General features: G+C 49.0%; 2 protein-coding genes across 4 annotated transcripts; both read right to left on the bottom strand.

Moving 5' to 3' along the window:
- Positions 1-508: 508 nt before the first annotated feature.
- LOC135826234 (uncharacterized) lies at positions 509-17,181 on the bottom strand. 3 transcript variants are annotated; one of them, XM_065338862.1, is made up of 8 exons: positions 16,187-17,181; positions 15,460-15,543; positions 9,756-9,777; positions 5,285-7,401; positions 4,680-4,728; positions 3,536-4,001; positions 2,787-3,118; positions 509-2,324 (listed from the first exon to the last, which is right to left on the bottom strand). In XM_065338862.1, exons 1-6 carry the CDS (start codon positions 16,238-16,240, stop codon positions 3,580-3,582), a joined length of 2,748 nt encoding a protein of 915 aa, XP_065194934.1. In that variant the 5' UTR covers positions 16,241-17,181; the 3' UTR covers positions 509-2,324; positions 2,787-3,118; positions 3,536-3,579. The 3 variants fall into 3 exon arrangements, with proteins under 3 accessions (XP_065194934.1, XP_065194935.1, XP_065194936.1); XM_065338863.1 differs by having other exon boundaries at positions 3,536-3,998; XM_065338864.1 differs by lacking the exons at positions 15,460-15,543; positions 16,187-17,181 and adding an exon at positions 14,844-15,384.
- On the bottom strand, positions 17,168-17,941 carry LOC135826821 (uncharacterized). The gene has a single exon (XM_065339423.1). It carries the CDS (start codon positions 17,939-17,941, stop codon positions 17,168-17,170), a length of 774 nt encoding a protein of 257 aa, XP_065195495.1.
- Between the last annotated feature and the right edge of the window lie 176 nt (positions 17,942-18,117).

Here is an 18,117-nt window from a genome sequence, read left to right as displayed (position 1 = left end):
CTCCCGTTTGCCTATGCCTACATTGACGATGGGTTGGTGGCATTACCCCACACATTTACATGAAGACAGTTGACCCAGGTCAAATACTGATTACCGTATTATTATTTTTTTCACGTGACCATCTGAGACTTTTATTACAAAGCACGAAGAAGTGTAAAATTGATTATGCCACCAAAAGTCCACTTCTACAGTCCTGTATGGTCACGTGAATCCGTTCACGCGAAATTTGCATCTGCAGTGCTGTTCAAACCTGGCGCGAGATACGCACAGAAGTACGTTTGTAAGATTTTCTTGAAATCAACCCGGGTCAAGCGCAATGCGTCATGTAAACGCGCCATTCATTTTGTGTACATGGCGGGTTGAAATCTGACCCGGGTTGAAACGCTTCATGTAAACACAGCCTAAATATACGTCAGGTAAAGTTCCGTACTAGCCAGGCAGGGATACTACACATGTACGTGTAGTTCTCAACAAGTAATAGTTACAAGCTAGCACTAAGACATACCAGTAACAATGTAAGTGAGCATTTCATCAAGTGCTGCTATAAGTTTGTACACACACTTGAGAGGAATCAAAAGCGTTTCTGCTGTAACTCTGAGTTTCACGCATAACATAATGTTGCGGTGCGACTTGGTCCCGCAACTAACCATCGTCAGGCAGACCACAAAAACCCAGAAACTCCTTTAATCGACATTACCACTCGTTTCAACAAGAACACCAAAGAACACACCGAACAACGATCGCCAAATCGCTGTCCTGAGCAAAACCGTGCAGCGTGCGTGCATTTGGCTTGCGCCGCATGCATACACACAACGCCGTACATATGTACGTGGCATAAGGGAGGTTCTGCTCTACGTTTTGGGAACGCGACGCAAAGAATCACGCGAACTTTCTTCGCGTTCCCGTAACGTAAAGAAATCCTGTTCTAGAATTCTGCTTTACGTTTCACCTAGAGAAGTCACTTGGAATATACCCCTTCCATATTTGGCAGTTTTCTGCATGCAGTTGATCGATACCCAGCAAATCCGTACGCATTTACCCTGCGTGTGCCACAACGTAGAGAACCTCATCTCCGCGTAGAAATCTGGAGCCAAAACACACAAAGCCGTAGACTCTAACCCAGACACCTGCTCTCTATGTGATTTCTCTACGTTTCACGTATAGCAGAACCTCTCTTATATAGAGAGAAAATGCAACGTACAGAAAATGCATGGATCATAGCAGCCATAGAGATACTAAATATGGCGACTGCCAAAGTCCGCGTGCAGCTAGCGCGGAGTGCAGGTGCAACGAAAAGAAAAACAATAATTTGAATGCAGAACAAACAGAAACTCGCAATCTGCTGAAGTGAAAGAATAAAGAATTGTTGATTACGGAGGTAAAAACAGTGTCTGTCAAGGGGTGCTTGCACCCAGCGACAGGGTGACAGCACACCCTGTCAGCGAGAGTAAGTTTCGCCAAGTACGTTAAGTAGATCGTAGCGGAGTTGCCGCGGATGGCGATAATGCAACCGATCAAGTAAGTGACATGTACATGGCAACCAATTAGTGAGTCAACAATTCTACTTATATAATAAATTAGCACAATTCACAAGATATTCCGCTCGTGAACATGTCGTGGTACGAACACGCATAGCAATTACTGTATCATAAAAAGTGTCTCGACGTAGACGTAACAGATATGCACTCGTGATGTAATTCTAACAGACTAACAAATAAATATTACACTCGCGAAATGCATAGCAGTAATACGCACCGCACCAATATTGCAAGGGACCTAGCATGTCTTGACAATACTGCCCGTGCAGCATGTGACAGTTCTGTACACAATTCGTAACTACAATACACTAATATAGTATCAACGTGCAACATGTGACAATTCTAAAGATTAATGTTCAAGAGCGAAGTCTCCTGTCCACATAACGTAGCTAACATTTGGCAAATGTGACTAAGGAAGAATGGATTTGATGAATAGCATAGCCAGTCAGTAAGATCGAGAACACACAACGGAGAGAGAGAGAGAGAGAGAGAGAGAGAGAGAGAGAGAGAGAGAGAGAGAGAGGGAGGGAGGGAGGGAGAGAGAGAGAGAGAGAGAGAGAGAGAGAGAGAGAGAGAGAGAGAGAGAGAGAGAGAGAGAGAGAGAGAGAGAGAGAGAGACAGAGAGACAGAGAGACAGAGAGAGAGACAGAGAGAGAGACAGAGAGAGAGACAGAGAGAGAGACAGAGACAGAGAGAGAGAGAGAGAGAGAGAGAGAGAGAGAGAGAGAGAGACAGAGACAGAGAACAGTACCAGTGCGTGCTGCGTGAAGTGCTTGACACCTCAATCTGTGATGGAGCAAACAGAGATACAAAGACGATCACATAATAGTATACACCAGAGCTAGAATGGATTGGACGCATGCACATGCACACACACACACATACATACACACGTACACACACACACACACACACACACACACACACAAACACACACAAACACACACACACATACACCCTGAATCCACACTCATGCACACAAATTAAAAACATTTCTGGTGTTTTAAGATGCGACTAGCACTCCGGAAAATATGCTATATAGTAGTACATGCGCTCCAATTTTCCAGTCGTCAGAAACTTTGACTTTTCTCCAATTTGATTCATGCATAACGGATACCTCAACAGTATACTTTCTATCACAGCTGGGACAATATCTGATAAGAAACACAGCATCGCAGCCAAACAACAGACGTACGTTGCAATGACTTATTTTGAATTCAGGTAGTGCAAGAAATGAATGCAACCTACCGTTTACACACGGGCCCGTCGTGGCAGAAGCTGGTTCATCTTGTCGACCTTGTCGGGATAGTTACCCCAGAGTTTGATGACCATCACTAGCTTGACGTAGCCGGCCTTTTCCTCGCTGCTTAGAATGCTGACCAACTCTCCGTTGTGAGTGCGTGTTCCATCTAGTTTCTCAATCCTCTTCAAGTCTTCTATCTGCTGCAGATCGGCGAATAACCCGGCCTCTTGCGCCATTTTACGAAATGTTCCCGCTGTTTATTTGCCCAACCAAGGCGAAATATCGGTTAGAAAGACACGCTGCTGGAATGGGTCGCCGTACGACTTCTCATCCTCGTCTAATCAAGATATACATGGGATAAAAACACACACATGAACGAACATACGAAAATGATTAACAATTCACAAATCACAATAAGGGTTTTTCAACATCTTGCCATACCCCAATCGGATTCAATACCCAATAGGTGCCAAATTCATTCCGGAAAATTGCCGTACGCCCTACAAATGGAAGCTGTTCGGACCACAACTTCAGTTTCCCTTCATCAATTTTGCAATGAATCTCAGGCATTCTGGAAAGCTACTGCCCTACTGCCATCGCACTACTCCTCCTAGTCCTACTGCTTGCTAGCTAGCTACTTAAAGCCCTCAGATTGGCCTGATGCCAGCTGGGCTGCCAAAACCACGGAAAAAACTATGGAGCTGGAAAAGTCCCAACTGGCCTCTGCCTGTACAGCCTACTGCTTTTTACTTACCCACTGGATCAGCAGCAGATGCTCCTGCAGATGCTAATGCGGCCTCAGCAGTACTGCCGGGCTGCCCGGAACTTGTCGACGGGTTCCAGCTTGGCCAATAACCTTCTCGCGCTGGCTGGTGGCTCGACTTTACGGATGCATTCAAGGAAGGTGTGGAAGGATTCGTCATCACCAGTGCTTAGTGCATCGAGCAATTCCTCATTCTGCGCTGCACGGCCAGTGTTTGATGCAAATAGCTGACGCTGTGCACGCGTGATCAACTTCTTAGCCTCACACTGGCGACGCATATCACCTGGAGTTAGCGTGGAAACCAGGTCAGGCCGAAGTTCTGTGAAGACGTCACTCTCCCATGCTGTCATGTCAGAGAGCTGTTGTTCAAGGACACCACTTTCACCAGCGCTGTGATGACCGCTTCCTGGAGCACCGTGACCACCGCTTCTACTGTCCACACTGGCACAGGCTTCTGCTGCAAGGAAACAGACGGCGTGCCATTGGAGTGGCCAAGAGACATGCACACACACACACACGCACACACACACACACACACACACACACACACACACACACACACACACACACACATGCAGATGCAACGGATACATGTACACACACAGGTGGGCACGCACACACGGTTTGTTGCAGAAGTTTATTGTCGCCACTGAAACAAACATGGTTCATTTCGTACTCGGACGAAAACCTCACTCCTCCAAAATGAACACAGTTTGCAATGCTGGACACCACAAATCAAGTGCATGTACACGTAGTGCATTGTAGAGCACCCTCCTCCTCCTCTGCCACGAACAATTTTCGCTTCAGGGCGACAAAATATGACAGCGACCCCATAGCAATTCTATGACAATGTAATGTCAGTTGTCCAGGGCCCAAAACAGAGTCAGAACTGCAGTGTTGGCTGGGATCAAACACCAGCTTGCGGTGAGAAGAGGCTCAAATTTTACATTCTATCCACACCAGATATGGTCCTGTGCTCATGCAGTGTTCAATACCCGAACGGGAATAGCAACCTCAAAACGAAAATAGAACAGCGCACCGGTTTCCTTGCGACTAAAGGTTCACACGAATGCGGACATCATGCAAAACATCATTTGGAAGTAGCAGATCTGTTTGAATTGTGCATCCAACTAACCTGAAGGAAGAGAGGTCGATCTCGGCTCAAACAGCCTTCCACATGCATCCTGCAGGTATTGCAAGAGACCAAGTACACGCAAGCACATGCCCACGCCCACACACGCACACACACACCCGCACTCACGCACACACCCGCACACACACACACACACACACACACACACACACACACACGCCCACCCATACCCGCACGCGCACACGCACACACCAGCACGCACGCGCACGCACACACACACGCACACACAAATACATGTAAATACACACGAGCAAAAGCACACATGCATGCAAACACGCACACGCACAAGCCATAATTGCCGAAGTCAGAGTAGGCTCAAAATGGTTATTTCCTCATCCACATGACGGGAATACGTGGCAAGGTAAAGAAAATAGAGGCATGGTGCAACTTTGTGTATGTGAAGAACTCTCCTCCTAAACAGAGATAACACAGAATTACAACAAGGCCTGGTGGAACTTGTCTCATGGTTCGTGCCCCCCCCCCCCCCCCACAAAAACATAATATTATGAACTAAAGCTAGCGGCAGGCGCTACTAACGTAATGTCTTTTGCATAGCTGCGCGAATTCAATCAGGTCAAGTCTCTCACCTGGTCAAGGCCCAGCCAGAACATGGCCTGCTCACGGATCATCTGTATATCATGCTTTGAACGTGTACACAGTGGGTAGTCTTCAGCCACTAGGGTGGACGCGTCCAAGGCATGCGCACAGCTTGGTGCGCAGCACGTAGATAAGCCATGCTGTAAACACTCCTCGCCCGATGTTTCTCCGCAGGGGCATGGCAATGTGCTGATCACTTCGACCTGCAGGCCCCACTTCCGTAGCACTGTGCGCACGATTGCCCGGACGTCATCCAGCGTAGACTTTCCGCTGCCGCCGTGTCGGCCCTCGCACTCGACGTACACTTGTAAGCCGTAGCGTGTATAGTGCAGGTGCAGCCACGGCCAATCGTTGTTCCAGCGAACGCGAACGCTGCACCGTGACAGCGTGGCAACCGAGCGATTGTGTGACTTCAGCAGCACCTCCACCACGCATTGCCAGTACAGGAACACGGGAAAGTGCATCAACTCATCGCGGTGTGCGTGCTTAAAGGACACGTAGGCACAGGAACAAGGCAGCTGGGGGTCCGTGCCCATGTCCCGGACGATTGCAGGTACAATAAACTCGTGCTCATCCTGCACAATTGCCAGGACTGAGAGCCATTCTAGGATTTCAAAAATGAGCTTGAACCCATCACTGCTTGCTCTGACTGCTTGCCACACCTTAGCATGGTCGCAGTAAGACTGACCCTCGAACATCTTGTTGAGAGCTTTGCGTGCCAGGGACTCCGTCATGAACCCAGACTTATAGCCCCGCGCTTCGTGCCTTGTGATGTCTCGGTCAAGCTTCATGTAGACAAAGGCATTGACACAGTCCAGGATGAACTGGGGCTCCAGGATGACCGTGTCTTTCAGCTTGAAAGTTGGGAAGTACGCCAGGTGGCCTGCTTCATGGCAGTACTTCAGCAGCAGCTGTATTTGCCGGTCACTGCAGTCATGTGGAACAGCCTTGACTTGCTTCGCTATGAACTTTGCCTCCTTGAAGGAAATCCAAGGCCACGTGACCTCCTGCTTGAGCGTGTGTATGGTTATGCAGAATCGGAGCCATGGCACAGGGATGTTACGTTGGCTCTTCCGGCAGCGGTCGATGATGGCCTCTCTCAATAGCTGCAGCTCATCTGCTTGTGCTGCACTTCCAGTGGATCTGGTGCTGTCGATTTTGAAGTACGATGATTCATTCCAGACAAGGTACTTATACGGTGAACCTTCGATATTCTTTCGAAGTAGTTTACAAGGATCAGGCAAATCGGTTTTCTTCCACATGTCACTCTGACAACCCACTACAAACACATCATCTGCAGCACTCTGGTCTGTGCTGCTGTCAGCTTTCGCATTCAGCAGCAGCATGTCGAGCCAGCTTAGCAGCTGGTCTAGGCGAGTCGCATTGGCCGGTAGAGTGGCCCGCTCGATACATTCTTCCTGGCTGAACTGAAATTTATCGAGCTTGGGAAGGGTCTCTAGAAGGTCCAGAGAAGAGTTGTATGTGGCAATAAAGGTTGTGTTTTTGGCCATGAAGAGGGGCTGCACAGATTGGTAGACTTGCTGCCCTCCAAGGTCACGGAATGTGATGACGGTATAGTGGGGCGTGTTGGCCCGGTCAGAGATGTACTTTACCCGGTCTGCGTTGAGAAATCCTGTGATGGTCTTGTGGATTTCCTCGCGCATTGCTGGCCCGTCGCTGCTGCTGCTACTGCTGTCCTCCATAGGTCCTGCATGGGTCCCAGCCACAGGATCCTCTCCTGCTGGGGCTCTCTCTCTGTCATCTTGTGTTGTCTCTTTGTCTTGGGGATGATTCGAAGTGGATGGTTTGCACATCATGGTGATGACGTAGAGTCGACTCAGAGCATCTGGCATGTCTGGGCATTCGATGAATCGACAGTCATCAGAGATGCTTGTAGTTGCGTAGGACGTGCGCATGCCGGGCGTGCTGGGTTCATTCTCATCGTGCATCTTCTCAAGCAACGCCTTCAGCAAGCTGGTCTTTCCAACGCGCGCCGCACCAAGTATTGCCACGTGCAGGAAACGGATGACGGTCGTACCGCCCAACCTGGCTGCCTCCTGCTCTGCTGCTTCGAGTTCACTGATACTTGGCAGAACAGCAGTATCTCCTGGGCACAACGATAAGCACAGCACACATAAAAAAATGTTGTGTAACTGCAGGTGACATTTATAGTTTGTTGTTTCTTTTGTATTACTAGCAAGAAATCATACAGTACAGGCAACAGGAATGCAAAACAAGTGAGAGTGCATCTTCACTGCATGCACTCGTATTATGAAAAAGCCCGCTTGCCTCGCAATATTACGGTCACGGGTGTGTCTGAAAGTCATTGCTTCCCGCAGAATAACCACTCCATCACCGGAATATTGGCAGTCAGGAGACACCTGTTATGGTGTTGCTACAGTTGAGGCACTGGGCTTTATAGAGTCCAGCGGCGTCACACACGGTACCACTAGCACCACCACGCTTGTACCACTTTTCGCCCCGGATGCTGCGCCCAATTCATCCAAAAAAACAAGCAATAAAAGAGCACTAAAATGTGCCCTGTTCACCCAAAAATCACTATTTACCAATGTTGCAACAAATAGCAAAATCGCGAACAAATATTCTAACAAATATGCACAGTACGAAAAAATATTCTACTATTCTACCCTTACAGACGAGCCCATTTCAGCACACTGTGCTTCCTTGTTTATTTGAGCCAGCGCGTGCTAAGACATGACCACAGCGTTTGTGGAAAACGTCGAGAAAATCGTGATTTGAATTCCGCGACAACAAAATACGAAGTGGAGTGCGACGCGAGTTGCTGTTCTTGTTCTCCTCGGTAGACTGGACTGTTCTGGATGCAACTCTTTGTTGCAAGTACATGAAAGTTTATTCGTTTGAGTTTGGATTCCATGTTGCACTGAGTCTCCTAAAACGGATCGTCAACGGTGTATCGAAGGAAGAGGCTAATGTACTTCGGAGCGGAAGAAGACGACATCCTCGCGTTCCATGCGCAGGATGAATTATTTTGTTTTTGTCTCTCAAAACTCTCCTACACGGAGCTAGCTTTACGATCCGATATCACAAATTTCTACTGACTTGAAATTAAGTAAAGCGGACTGATACGATTCGAAACTAACCGGGAACTGCTACAAACTACGAAGAAGAACATAAGTATTTCTTGCGAAGGTGCAAACTACAAATGGCGCGTAGCTCAAACTTTTGATGCCATTCAACGAAAAGTGTAGTGGATAGTCACTACTGGAGGGTTCATAAAGGCACACTTGTCTGTTGTGAAGTCGGGGTTCGCCCCGTACATTGCATTTTGTATGGCAAGACAATTTCTGAAAATGCAAAAATGGGTTACGGGGTAACTGGTTCCCATGCTCCCCCCCCCCCCCCCCCCACTATTATGACCTGGCTAGAACCCTGCCATCATATCTTCTTGCTAATGGTATTACTTGGGGACATACAGCTCTATTGCTTCCAACTGGACATTTGCTTCGTTAGTTGCTGCTCATCATGAGCAAGTTGCTGCTAGCGGCCTAGCATTGCTTGCCAGCTCTTCGAGCTTTTGCATTATGAGACCAGTTACTCAAAGTAACACATTGTTTCCAAGGCCAGTCCTTGTTGCCCTGATTGAGTGTGAATATGTGAGGGATTGGATGCTAAATAGTATTCCAATCAGTGATGCACACTAACCCATTTTTCAAGAACGAATACTCTATCGAATACCAAATCTTCGAACGAACGGGTAATCTAGTGTTCGTTGAAATTTCTTAACGGCCCACAAACTTCTGCATTGCGTCTGTGCTTTTTGCCTGGGATACCTTCGCATCCGTGACAGCTACAGCCGTCGAGCAAGTAACACGCCGTCGGATAAGATGTTCCCGCATTGAGCTCGTAGTCAAGCCATTGAACTTGAGTTTGCATTGAACTTTTGCGCCTCCATCAACTTTCTCGAAGTGCTCCTAAACGGAGCTGCTACGACCAGCTGTGCCAGAAGCCATCACGAAAAACGAACTGGATGTCCAGAACGTTCTTCAAAGTGAAAGAGAGGGGTGAGTTGGACCGCACTAAAGTAGTAAAGAAGAAGGCACCATGGGCTCCCAGCTCGCAACAGTACAGTGTGGGTACTGTACTCGTACAACTACACGTGCCCTTCGCAACTGTACTACAGTGCCGGCACTCTATTGTTACTACTACTAACTGTCTGGCGAGCGCTCACACATCCCGGATTCGTCAAGTACACGTACGGTAACCGCTGTACTGTAATCTTTAGCAGCGGCCCTAGCTCTACTGCCGCTAGCGCAGGGTCCACATGTACTCGTACAAAACTAGCATGCATGCCACACATAGAACATGATTGTACAGCTCTTCGAACGAACTTTATTACTATTCGACTATTCGTGTGCATCACTGGTCATGTCTCGTAACTTTTTGGCGGAAAAGAAGTTTGAGAATTGATTTGTCACTTACCTGCCTGCAGCTGTTTGGCCTCCTTCATAGAGAGTCAGAAAAAAACAGAGGCACAAATCACACATATGTTTTAGACATGCTCTCTCTCTCTCTCTCTCTCTCTCTCTCTCTCTCTCTCTCTCTCTCTCTCTCTCTCTCTCTCTCTCTCTCTCTCTCTCTCTCTCGGTGGTGGTCGTTCGTTCGTTTGCCCTCGCTGGGCAGTATAATTTAGGCCCTAGCGGGCAGTATGCTTTTCCCTTGGCGGGCAGGTTGTCGGCCTCGGTGGCTGTTCGTTTGCTCAATAGGCAATATGATGTATCCCTCGGTGGGCAGTGTATAATCGGCCCATGGTGAGCAGCATGCTTTGGCCCTCGGTGGGTACTACGCTTTATCCCTTGGCGGGAAGTTTGCTTTAGCCCTCGGTGGGCAGGCTATTGGCCTCGACGGTCGTTGTGTGCCCTCGGTTGGGCAGTATCCTTTAGCCTTCGGTAGGCAGGTTGCTGGCCTCGGCGGCCGTTCGCACGCCCTCGATTGGACTATACGCTTATTCTTGCGCCCTCGGTCGGGCTATAATCATGCGCCCTCGGTCGGGCTGAAATCATGCGCCCTCGGTCGAGCTATAATCATACGCCCTTGGTCGGGCTACAATAATGCGCCCTCGGTCGAGCTATATTCATGCGCCCTCGGTCGGGCTATAATCATGCGCCCTCGGTCGGGGTACAATCATGCGCCCTCGGTCGGGCTATAATCACGCGCCCTCGGTCGGGCTATAATCATGCGCCCTCGGTCGGGCTATAATCATGCGCCCTCGGTCGGGCTATAATCATGCGCCCTCAGTCGGGCTATAATCATGCGCCCTCAGTCGGGCTATAATCATGCGCCCTCGGTCGGGCTACAATCATGCGCCCTCGGTCGGGCTATAATCATGCGCCCTCGCTTGGACTATACGCTTCTTCGCACGCCCTCGGTTGGGCCGTATGCCTTAACCCTTTGCTGGTCTAACTCAATGTATCTGAGGGGTGGTCACGCAAATACTTGGTCCGACTTATTAAAATGTGCGCTTCACTTCAAAACTCAAGCATATGTACAAACGAGCACCTGTACTATAAAATCAACCAAGAGACGGTAGATAGATAACTACTGTGTCGTTTCTTGGCCTGACCTTCTAGTTTTCATCGCTGCTGGTGTCTCAGGGCGCATCTGCAAGTGCGTCAACCTGCAAAACGTCGACATTTTTTTCATCTCCTCCAAGCTACACTGCGCTTCTTTGATTTTTTCACTCCATAGGCACGATTTACACGATCGACTTCGCCTCCTCCTCGTGTAGTACGACTATCAGAATGGTGGCTGTAGGTGTTTTCGCCTGAAGCTCCCACGACACCTTCAAATGAGGCGAACAAGCAAACCACCACGCATAAAAAAATCACTTCTGACCATGTACCACCGTGTACCGCGCGCGTACTGAGTCTGAACTGTGTCGACATGTCATGCAGTCAGACCATGCGTGCTCTTCCATGCCTGTTTCACGAATCCACTGGCCCCGGAGACTGGCGATCTTGTGACCCATCGCGATCGCGGCTCCGCGCGCGGATCCGAGGACTCCGCACCGTATCCGCCGGATAATTCACTCTTTCTGCGCTTCAGTTTTCCAGCCAAGTTGTCGCCTGAAAGTCGACTTCAAGGCCGGTTATTTATTTCGATCAACTTCTCGACGATCTCTTCCGTGATCTTGATTCGTCGGCTGCCACATCGTGAACGACTGCGAGAGAGATCAGCAAACTGGACGAAGCGATGCTGGTGCTTTCTGCACGAGTTCCTGGATGACGCGTTTGCTGAAATTCAGCCAAGGAAACAGCGATTGCAGCGATTTCAATCCGCCAGGAGGCACTCGAGAATGATCGCCCAGGAGGTTCTGGTATTCCGTGACAATCCCCCATCGCAGCGGGGTGTTGATTTCGGCACCAGGCCTTCTCTGTGTAGCGCGAGAAGCAACAGGAGTCCTCTGACGACAAAATTTGCACGTAAAATGCTCGAGTCGACTAGGATCCTGAGCCGCTGCCTCCGTTGAAGTTGGAGCCATTTCTTCTTCAGCATCACAAATTGACAACCGAAGGATAGTGTTAGGTAGCTGGAAAGTTTATTCCGTCCTGAGATTATTTGAATTTGTTTGGTTGACGTTCGAAGCGAAACGCACATTTTAATAAGTCGGACCAAGTACATGTACACACAACCAGCAATAACTCAAGAACCATGTGATGTAGGTATGGGTAAACCATATATTTTCAAAATCTGTATGCCTGAACGCTTCCAGAAAATTCAAATATGACTAGGTCCAGGCAAGGATAGGGCCCATGGTAGCCCTTCAAGCTGAGAGAAAATACAATTGCGAATGAAATACACGAATATCACAGCACAAAGGGCATACCAAGTTCGTGATGGAGCTGAAGTCGTACGATAAACAATCAGGTAAGGGCTACGTCTTTACAAGAAATGTAGGCTCTCTACAATACCGCCATAGAACACCAACACCTCGCCATCGGCGATACGCCAGCAGCAGCAATTCCCATTCCACGACATCGCAGTTTCGGTTTGTTCATCTCAGCGCTGCTCGCGTCAGATCCACTCTCGCTCAGATGAGTACTCTGGCGCGAGCTTACGCATGCCGTGATTCTCACGGCCAGGCGAATCAGCTGATCGCACCTGACGAGTCCTTGTGACAGTCGCTGTCGCCGTGTCGGCAGCAAGAAGGCTTCCTCTCTGTTTGGAGAATTTTGTTTCTTCATTCGTGGACGATATATTTTTGAACTAGCAGGACTCAACGGAGCTCTTTTTCTCAACACACTACACTGCAAAACCTCCCGGGAGATCCAGCCTCGACTGGTGATGTTACTGCTCTCAGAACGCTTGTCAAACACGGCCCCAAGAGATGCACTCGCATTCTTGAAATGCGCGAATGGCGGATGGTCGTCTTTTCCAATTTCAACAAACTTCAGTCGATCGATACGGCAAAAATTTGTATGGAAAGCATGGTTGTTTTGCACATCGTCAGAAAGCCTTGGACCTCAGCTACGCGTAGAGCGCCATTTTAGCTGTCTCCTAGCAACAAGACCCCAAAAAAATGAGGGCCAAACGTACCGATACTATAGTATCGGTACGCTTATGGTAGACCGGTAAAGGGTTAACTCTCGATGGGTAAGCTGTTGGCCTCGGCGGCCATTCATGCGCCTGCAGCGGGCAGATTACTGGCCACGTCGGCCATTTGTGCGCCCTTGGTGGGCAGTATGCTAACGGCCCACGGCGGGCAGGATTACTTAGCCCTCAGTGGGCTGGCTGTTGGCCTCGCTAGCCGCTCGTGTCACCGGTCTACGGTGGGCAGCTGCAGGCTAGCCATCGGTGGGCCGCTCGTGCGTTTGCCCCCGGTGGGCAGTGTGAATCACTGACAATCGAATGTGATGATGTGACTCAACTATTATCGATTGTTTTCTTGGAACTGGTCTATCATCACATACTATTATCTTTAATCAAATTGAAGTCATGGCAACCCCCAAACCTATGTGTTGATTGCTTGTGAGTGAGTGCGTGAGTACGTCGTTGTACGCACAGACGGGGCGTGGGAGTGTCTGCAATTATGTTTGTGCACATGAATGTGCGTGTGTGTGCGTATGCAGAAGAATGCCCGCAGACCTGGGTGTGTACCCGTCGGCCTGGGTTTTAAATTTTTAAATTCCCGTTTGAAAAAATATCCCACACACTACATTTGCAGCGCGCACTTTCAACATTGGCACTTTTGCTCGTGTGCAAAAGTATAATCGTGAGCACAAGGGCCCCGGCCAAGTTCAAAAATCAGTTGCAAGCGTGTGTCCAAGTTTATCGTATGCGAGTAAATATCCTTGGAAACGGTACGATAAATTTGAGTGGCCTACTTCCTAAGTTAACAAAAACTTCATGATGGATTTTGAGGGACAGGTTTGCACACAAACTGCTGTGAAATGAGTCGTAATCACAATCTTTCTCGGCCTTCCCTGGCATGCCATGAAAAAGGTACCATGCAAGGAAAGCGACCTTTCACAACAAGCGAGCGGAATCGATGGTTGAGCTGTGGCAACATAGGTGAGGACAGTAATGGCGAGCGGAATTGAAATATCACTGCTCCGAGGGGGTAATACGTTGTTTGGCCTCTCTACTACTCTAGCACTGAGTTTGAGAGCAATGGAACGGAGCAGCGAGCCCACACAATGAGCGAGTGAACAAGGAGGTGCTCCGATCGCACGGCGCAATGAAATAATTCTGAACTCAGGTTCTTGTTCAACCTGCGCAAAGCCCAAATTCGAATGCTGATGACAGTGCATTCTTTCAGAAGTCTGCAGTTCGACACAAGTCTCGTGGCTAAAGAAAGTCGACTGGACTTGCTAGCCGCTGCCGTTCAGTGCTGGCAGGGTATCAATCACAGAAAATGGAATCAGTTTGGCTGTGCCTTTAGTACTCCTTTACTCCTCGTTTCGCGGAGTTCTGGAGAGCAAAGATGAAACCAGGGAGTCGTAAAATATTTTTACGACTCCCTGGTGGAAACGAGTAATCACCACCGCGGCGGATCACGCAGCTTGAAAGCACACTTACTTCAACGACGGCGACATCAAGTTCAGCGAAGTGTGATCAAAGAAGCCGAGGCAAGGCTGAAACGAGCTGAACAACGACTCGAACAAGATGACGACTCGCGCGCAGCAGATGACGGCAGCGATCCAGGGTCAAAAATGAGTCGAGCAAAAGCGACGCAAACTGAACTATCTGCTCATTCTGCCAACAGTTTCTCTTGTAAAGATGCTGTACATAGGCTGAACTACCTTCGTCCAGTGATTTGCAGGCGATACAAACTGTTCTTGTCCTATTCTAAGCGTTTTCCTATCGATCAATATCCATCACGAAGTTTTTGTTAACGGAGGAAGTACTTTGTCCGCCAAGTTAAAATTGCCACTTATCTTCACTCTTGTCTCAAAACGAAAATACAAATATTCGAAGCATGCCACGATCAGAAAACGCTATGTATATGATACTTTACACGTCAGAAAGCAACTCAGCCGAAAATCCTAGCAAGTTACACATCCTCCTCACCACTATCTTCGCTGGAGGAAGAGCTCAAAACATTCAATCCAGACAGATGCTGCTCGTTTCATAGCTTGTTCCACTTCTCCTCGTCTCGAATCACGCTCAAAGGCAGTCACCTGTCGTGCATGTTATCTTGCCGCTCAGAAGCAAGACTCTCAAGACGCATCGAGCGCGTCCTGGAATCTGTACAAAAGTCTAGAGCTCGTACAGAGTCGAGCGTTTCTTTCGCAGTGCAATCAATGCCGCTCACACACCAATGGCCCGTGCAACCTCTTTTGGACAACCCCTAATGAAAACTGTACAAGCTCACGCGCCCACAGACTCGTAGTACATGCCTCGTACGGTATGACTCATCATCTCCAGAAAAGGCAACAAAACGAAACATTCCGCCATGGCCAGACCAAGCGGAGTTACACACTCTCGTGTTTATGTAATCTTGATCCCATAGACAGCTGTACAAATGTAGGACATGGTGGTGGTGGTAGGTGCACTTCACGTGACTCACGTGACACCTAGTCACTGCATAGTTCAACCAATCAAATGTACGACACGCTGCAATGTTTACTGTACACACACAGTACATCTAAATTCAGTCACCCACAGTCAAGTCTATTCAACATACCTTCGCACTCTCGTGATCCACCAGCAACTGCACACATCCCTCACGCTTCACTTGCCTGGCTACATCCAACGCTGTTCTCCCTTCCTGAGTAACTCAATAACACATCACAGGAACAACAGAAAATCATTTTTGAGAAAATTCGTTCCAATTTTACAAAAAACGAAAACACAACGAAGGCCAAGGACATAATGTACAACGAGACGAAATCAACCTCTCCACAAGACAACTTACATGTACAGAACAAGTCTCTCCTTCCTCAGCAACATTGCTACTCCATGCAGTTCGTGCCTCGACAAATTTGAATTTTTTTACAGATTTCTACTCGAACGAAAATATCCACGAGAGGAAGACGTCCACAGCGCCTGCTCCACGTCAGGAACAACAGCATGTCTTCTGCGTACTCGTTACAATAACAACAACCCTTCACTCCTCACTCGTTCCAACAGACACCATCAAACAGTCTACTCCTTCACAAACTGATTTCGAAAATATTCAAAAATTGAACCAGGGAGTGAATATGACCACGTGGCGATATTGTACGCATGATGTCATCGAGTACGGTATTGTACAACTGGTACACATTTCTGACAAGAGGAGAGTTGCGGTAGTTGTGTGTGAGAGAGAGAGAGAGCGAGGGGCAGAGAGAGAGAGAGAGAGAGAGGCAGGACAGGTGAGAAGGACGAGTAGAAACTGTTCACTTCACAACAACACACAATCAAATACTTACATCGTCACGCAGTGTGGTATCCAAGGTGACACCGTCACTGTCATGTGACAGCATCACCTTGACAACGTTGATCTTGTTCTCGAAGACTGCGCAGTGAAGTGGAGTCCATCGCTGTAGTGTAGAGAAAGAGAGAATGTGATGAGTATTGCTATACAACCATTACACTAACTACTACAACCACACACCGACACAGACCTGGACAACTAGAACAAACGCATCAACACACACATACACACACACACCTTGGTCCTTGGTAACACTGCCATCAAATGGTCACGTGTCCCCTGTGCAGGGGTCGACAGCACTGAGTTCAGCATTGGACCCAGAAACGCCGCTCTACTTCCTGGACAGGAAATTAGCACAGCTATGCAGGTCGAAACCACGGGATGACTTGCAGCAGCGACCGCAGCCGAGACAATGCGCTCTGCAGCAGGGCAGGGCAACCCTCTGTTTCCGGACCGAGTCTGCCGATGCCACAGCCGAGACCGACGCCACTTCAGCAGCCGAGTTGGAGAGACACTTATGCGAAGCTAGCCCGCCAGCACTCAAGAACCATCTCCCGCACGCATTACATAGTCGGCTGCCGGACTGCTCAGATATGGGCTTCCTCCTCTCGGCCAGGCACTTGTGGCGATTCTTGTATTTCTGGTGGGCGAAAGTACGCAGGCAAACATCGCAGAGCACAGAAGTGTCACGCTGAGCCGATCGCGGTACTGGTTGAGCGGAATACGCACTGCGCCATTTCCCACGCTCCTGGGCGAGGTCGTACCATTCCGTGTGGTCGATGTTCACTGCGGAGAGGTCAGCTCTGACAGAGTCTCGCCACCGTTTCCGAGGACCGCAAGCCGGCCTCGGCGGAAGGAGCGCACCAAACAGGAGCTGGCGCGGAGTTCTATCGCCGTCCATCCTAGCTAGATGGCCTAGCCACTCCAGACGGCGGCGAAGAACACGTGTGGTAATATCCACTGGATCTCGACGATTCTAGGCCTCCAGAATGGTCTTCCTGTTGATGTGGAAGTCCCAGGTGTCTCTTCTACCGAGGGCTAAGATTGCGGAAATGCAGCGAAGATGGAAGGCGGACAGCTCCGCAAGCTCGTTTTTCAGTGGTACCCAACACTCCGCTCCGTAAAGGAGAAGAGAAGCCACACATGCTTCATACACCATTCGCTTCGTTGCCAGTGAAAGATCGCCATCATCAAAGACAGATCGACGCAATGCTCCGAATGCCCTAGATGCTGACACTATTCGGGACCGAGTGTCCACTGCGGTGCGGCCACCAGTATGGATGATGGAGCCTAGGTAGCGAAAGTCATGCACATTCTCGACAATTTCCCCGCCAACCACCAATGGACGACGATCCTCCGGAGAAATGCCGAAGCCGACCGCCATTACTTTGGTTTTTGATAGGTTGATGGTAAGGCCGAAGCGAGTTGCGACGTCCATGAACCGGCTGAGCGCAAGTGTGGCACCATGGTGAGTTGTAGCAATAAGTGCCGAATCGTCTGCGAATTGACAGTCACGATGGATGTTGATTGTGTCAGTCTTCTGGCGTTTGAAAAGGAGAGACGGTCCAGAGTTAGAGGAGACGGGAAGTCCAATCTCAGGTATGTCCGCAACCTCACGCTGCCACAGCTGGAATACTGCCCACATGAATATATTGAACAATACTGGGGCCATACAACAACCTTGTCGAAGGCCATTTTGCACCTCAATAGGCTCGGCCTCGATGCCCGGGATCGACAGGTTTGCAGACATAGAGGTATGAAATGAGCTGATAATGGTAACCAGCTTGTCAGGTACGCCCGCCTTCCGGAGAATTTCCCACATGCACTTACGGGTGACGGAATCATAGGCCTTCCGTAGATCAACAAAAACCATGAAACCAGAGCAGCGATGTTCATATAGTTTCTCAGATATTTGTCTCACCGCGA

This window comes from Sycon ciliatum, chromosome 10 (assembly GCF_964019385.1).
Source record: "Sycon ciliatum chromosome 10, ocSycCili1.1, whole genome shotgun sequence".
In the NCBI taxonomy this organism is placed as follows: Eukaryota; Metazoa; Porifera; class Calcarea; order Leucosolenida; family Sycettidae; genus Sycon; species Sycon ciliatum.
Note: the sequence above shows the minus strand (reverse complement) of the source record. Positions and strands in the feature narration are given on the sequence as shown.

Bases quoted from the DNA above. Each gene is read 5' to 3' on its own strand.
- LOC135826821 (XM_065339423.1), bottom strand. From the start codon at position 17,941: ATGTCTGCAAACCTGTCGATCCCGGGCATCGAGGCCGAGCCTATTGAG.
- LOC135826234 (XM_065338862.1), bottom strand. From the start codon at position 16,240: ATGCTGTCACATGACAGTGACGGTGTCACCTTGGATACCACACTGCGT. The intron at 4,729-5,284 runs GTGAGAGACTTG...CAATACCTGCAG, and splicing joins TCTGGCTGGGCCTTGACCAG to GATGCATGTGGAAGGCTGTT. The intron at 4,002-4,679 runs GTTAGTTGGATG...GTTTCCTTGCAG, and splicing joins ATCGACCTCTCTTCCTTCAG to CAGAAGCCTGTGCCAGTGTG.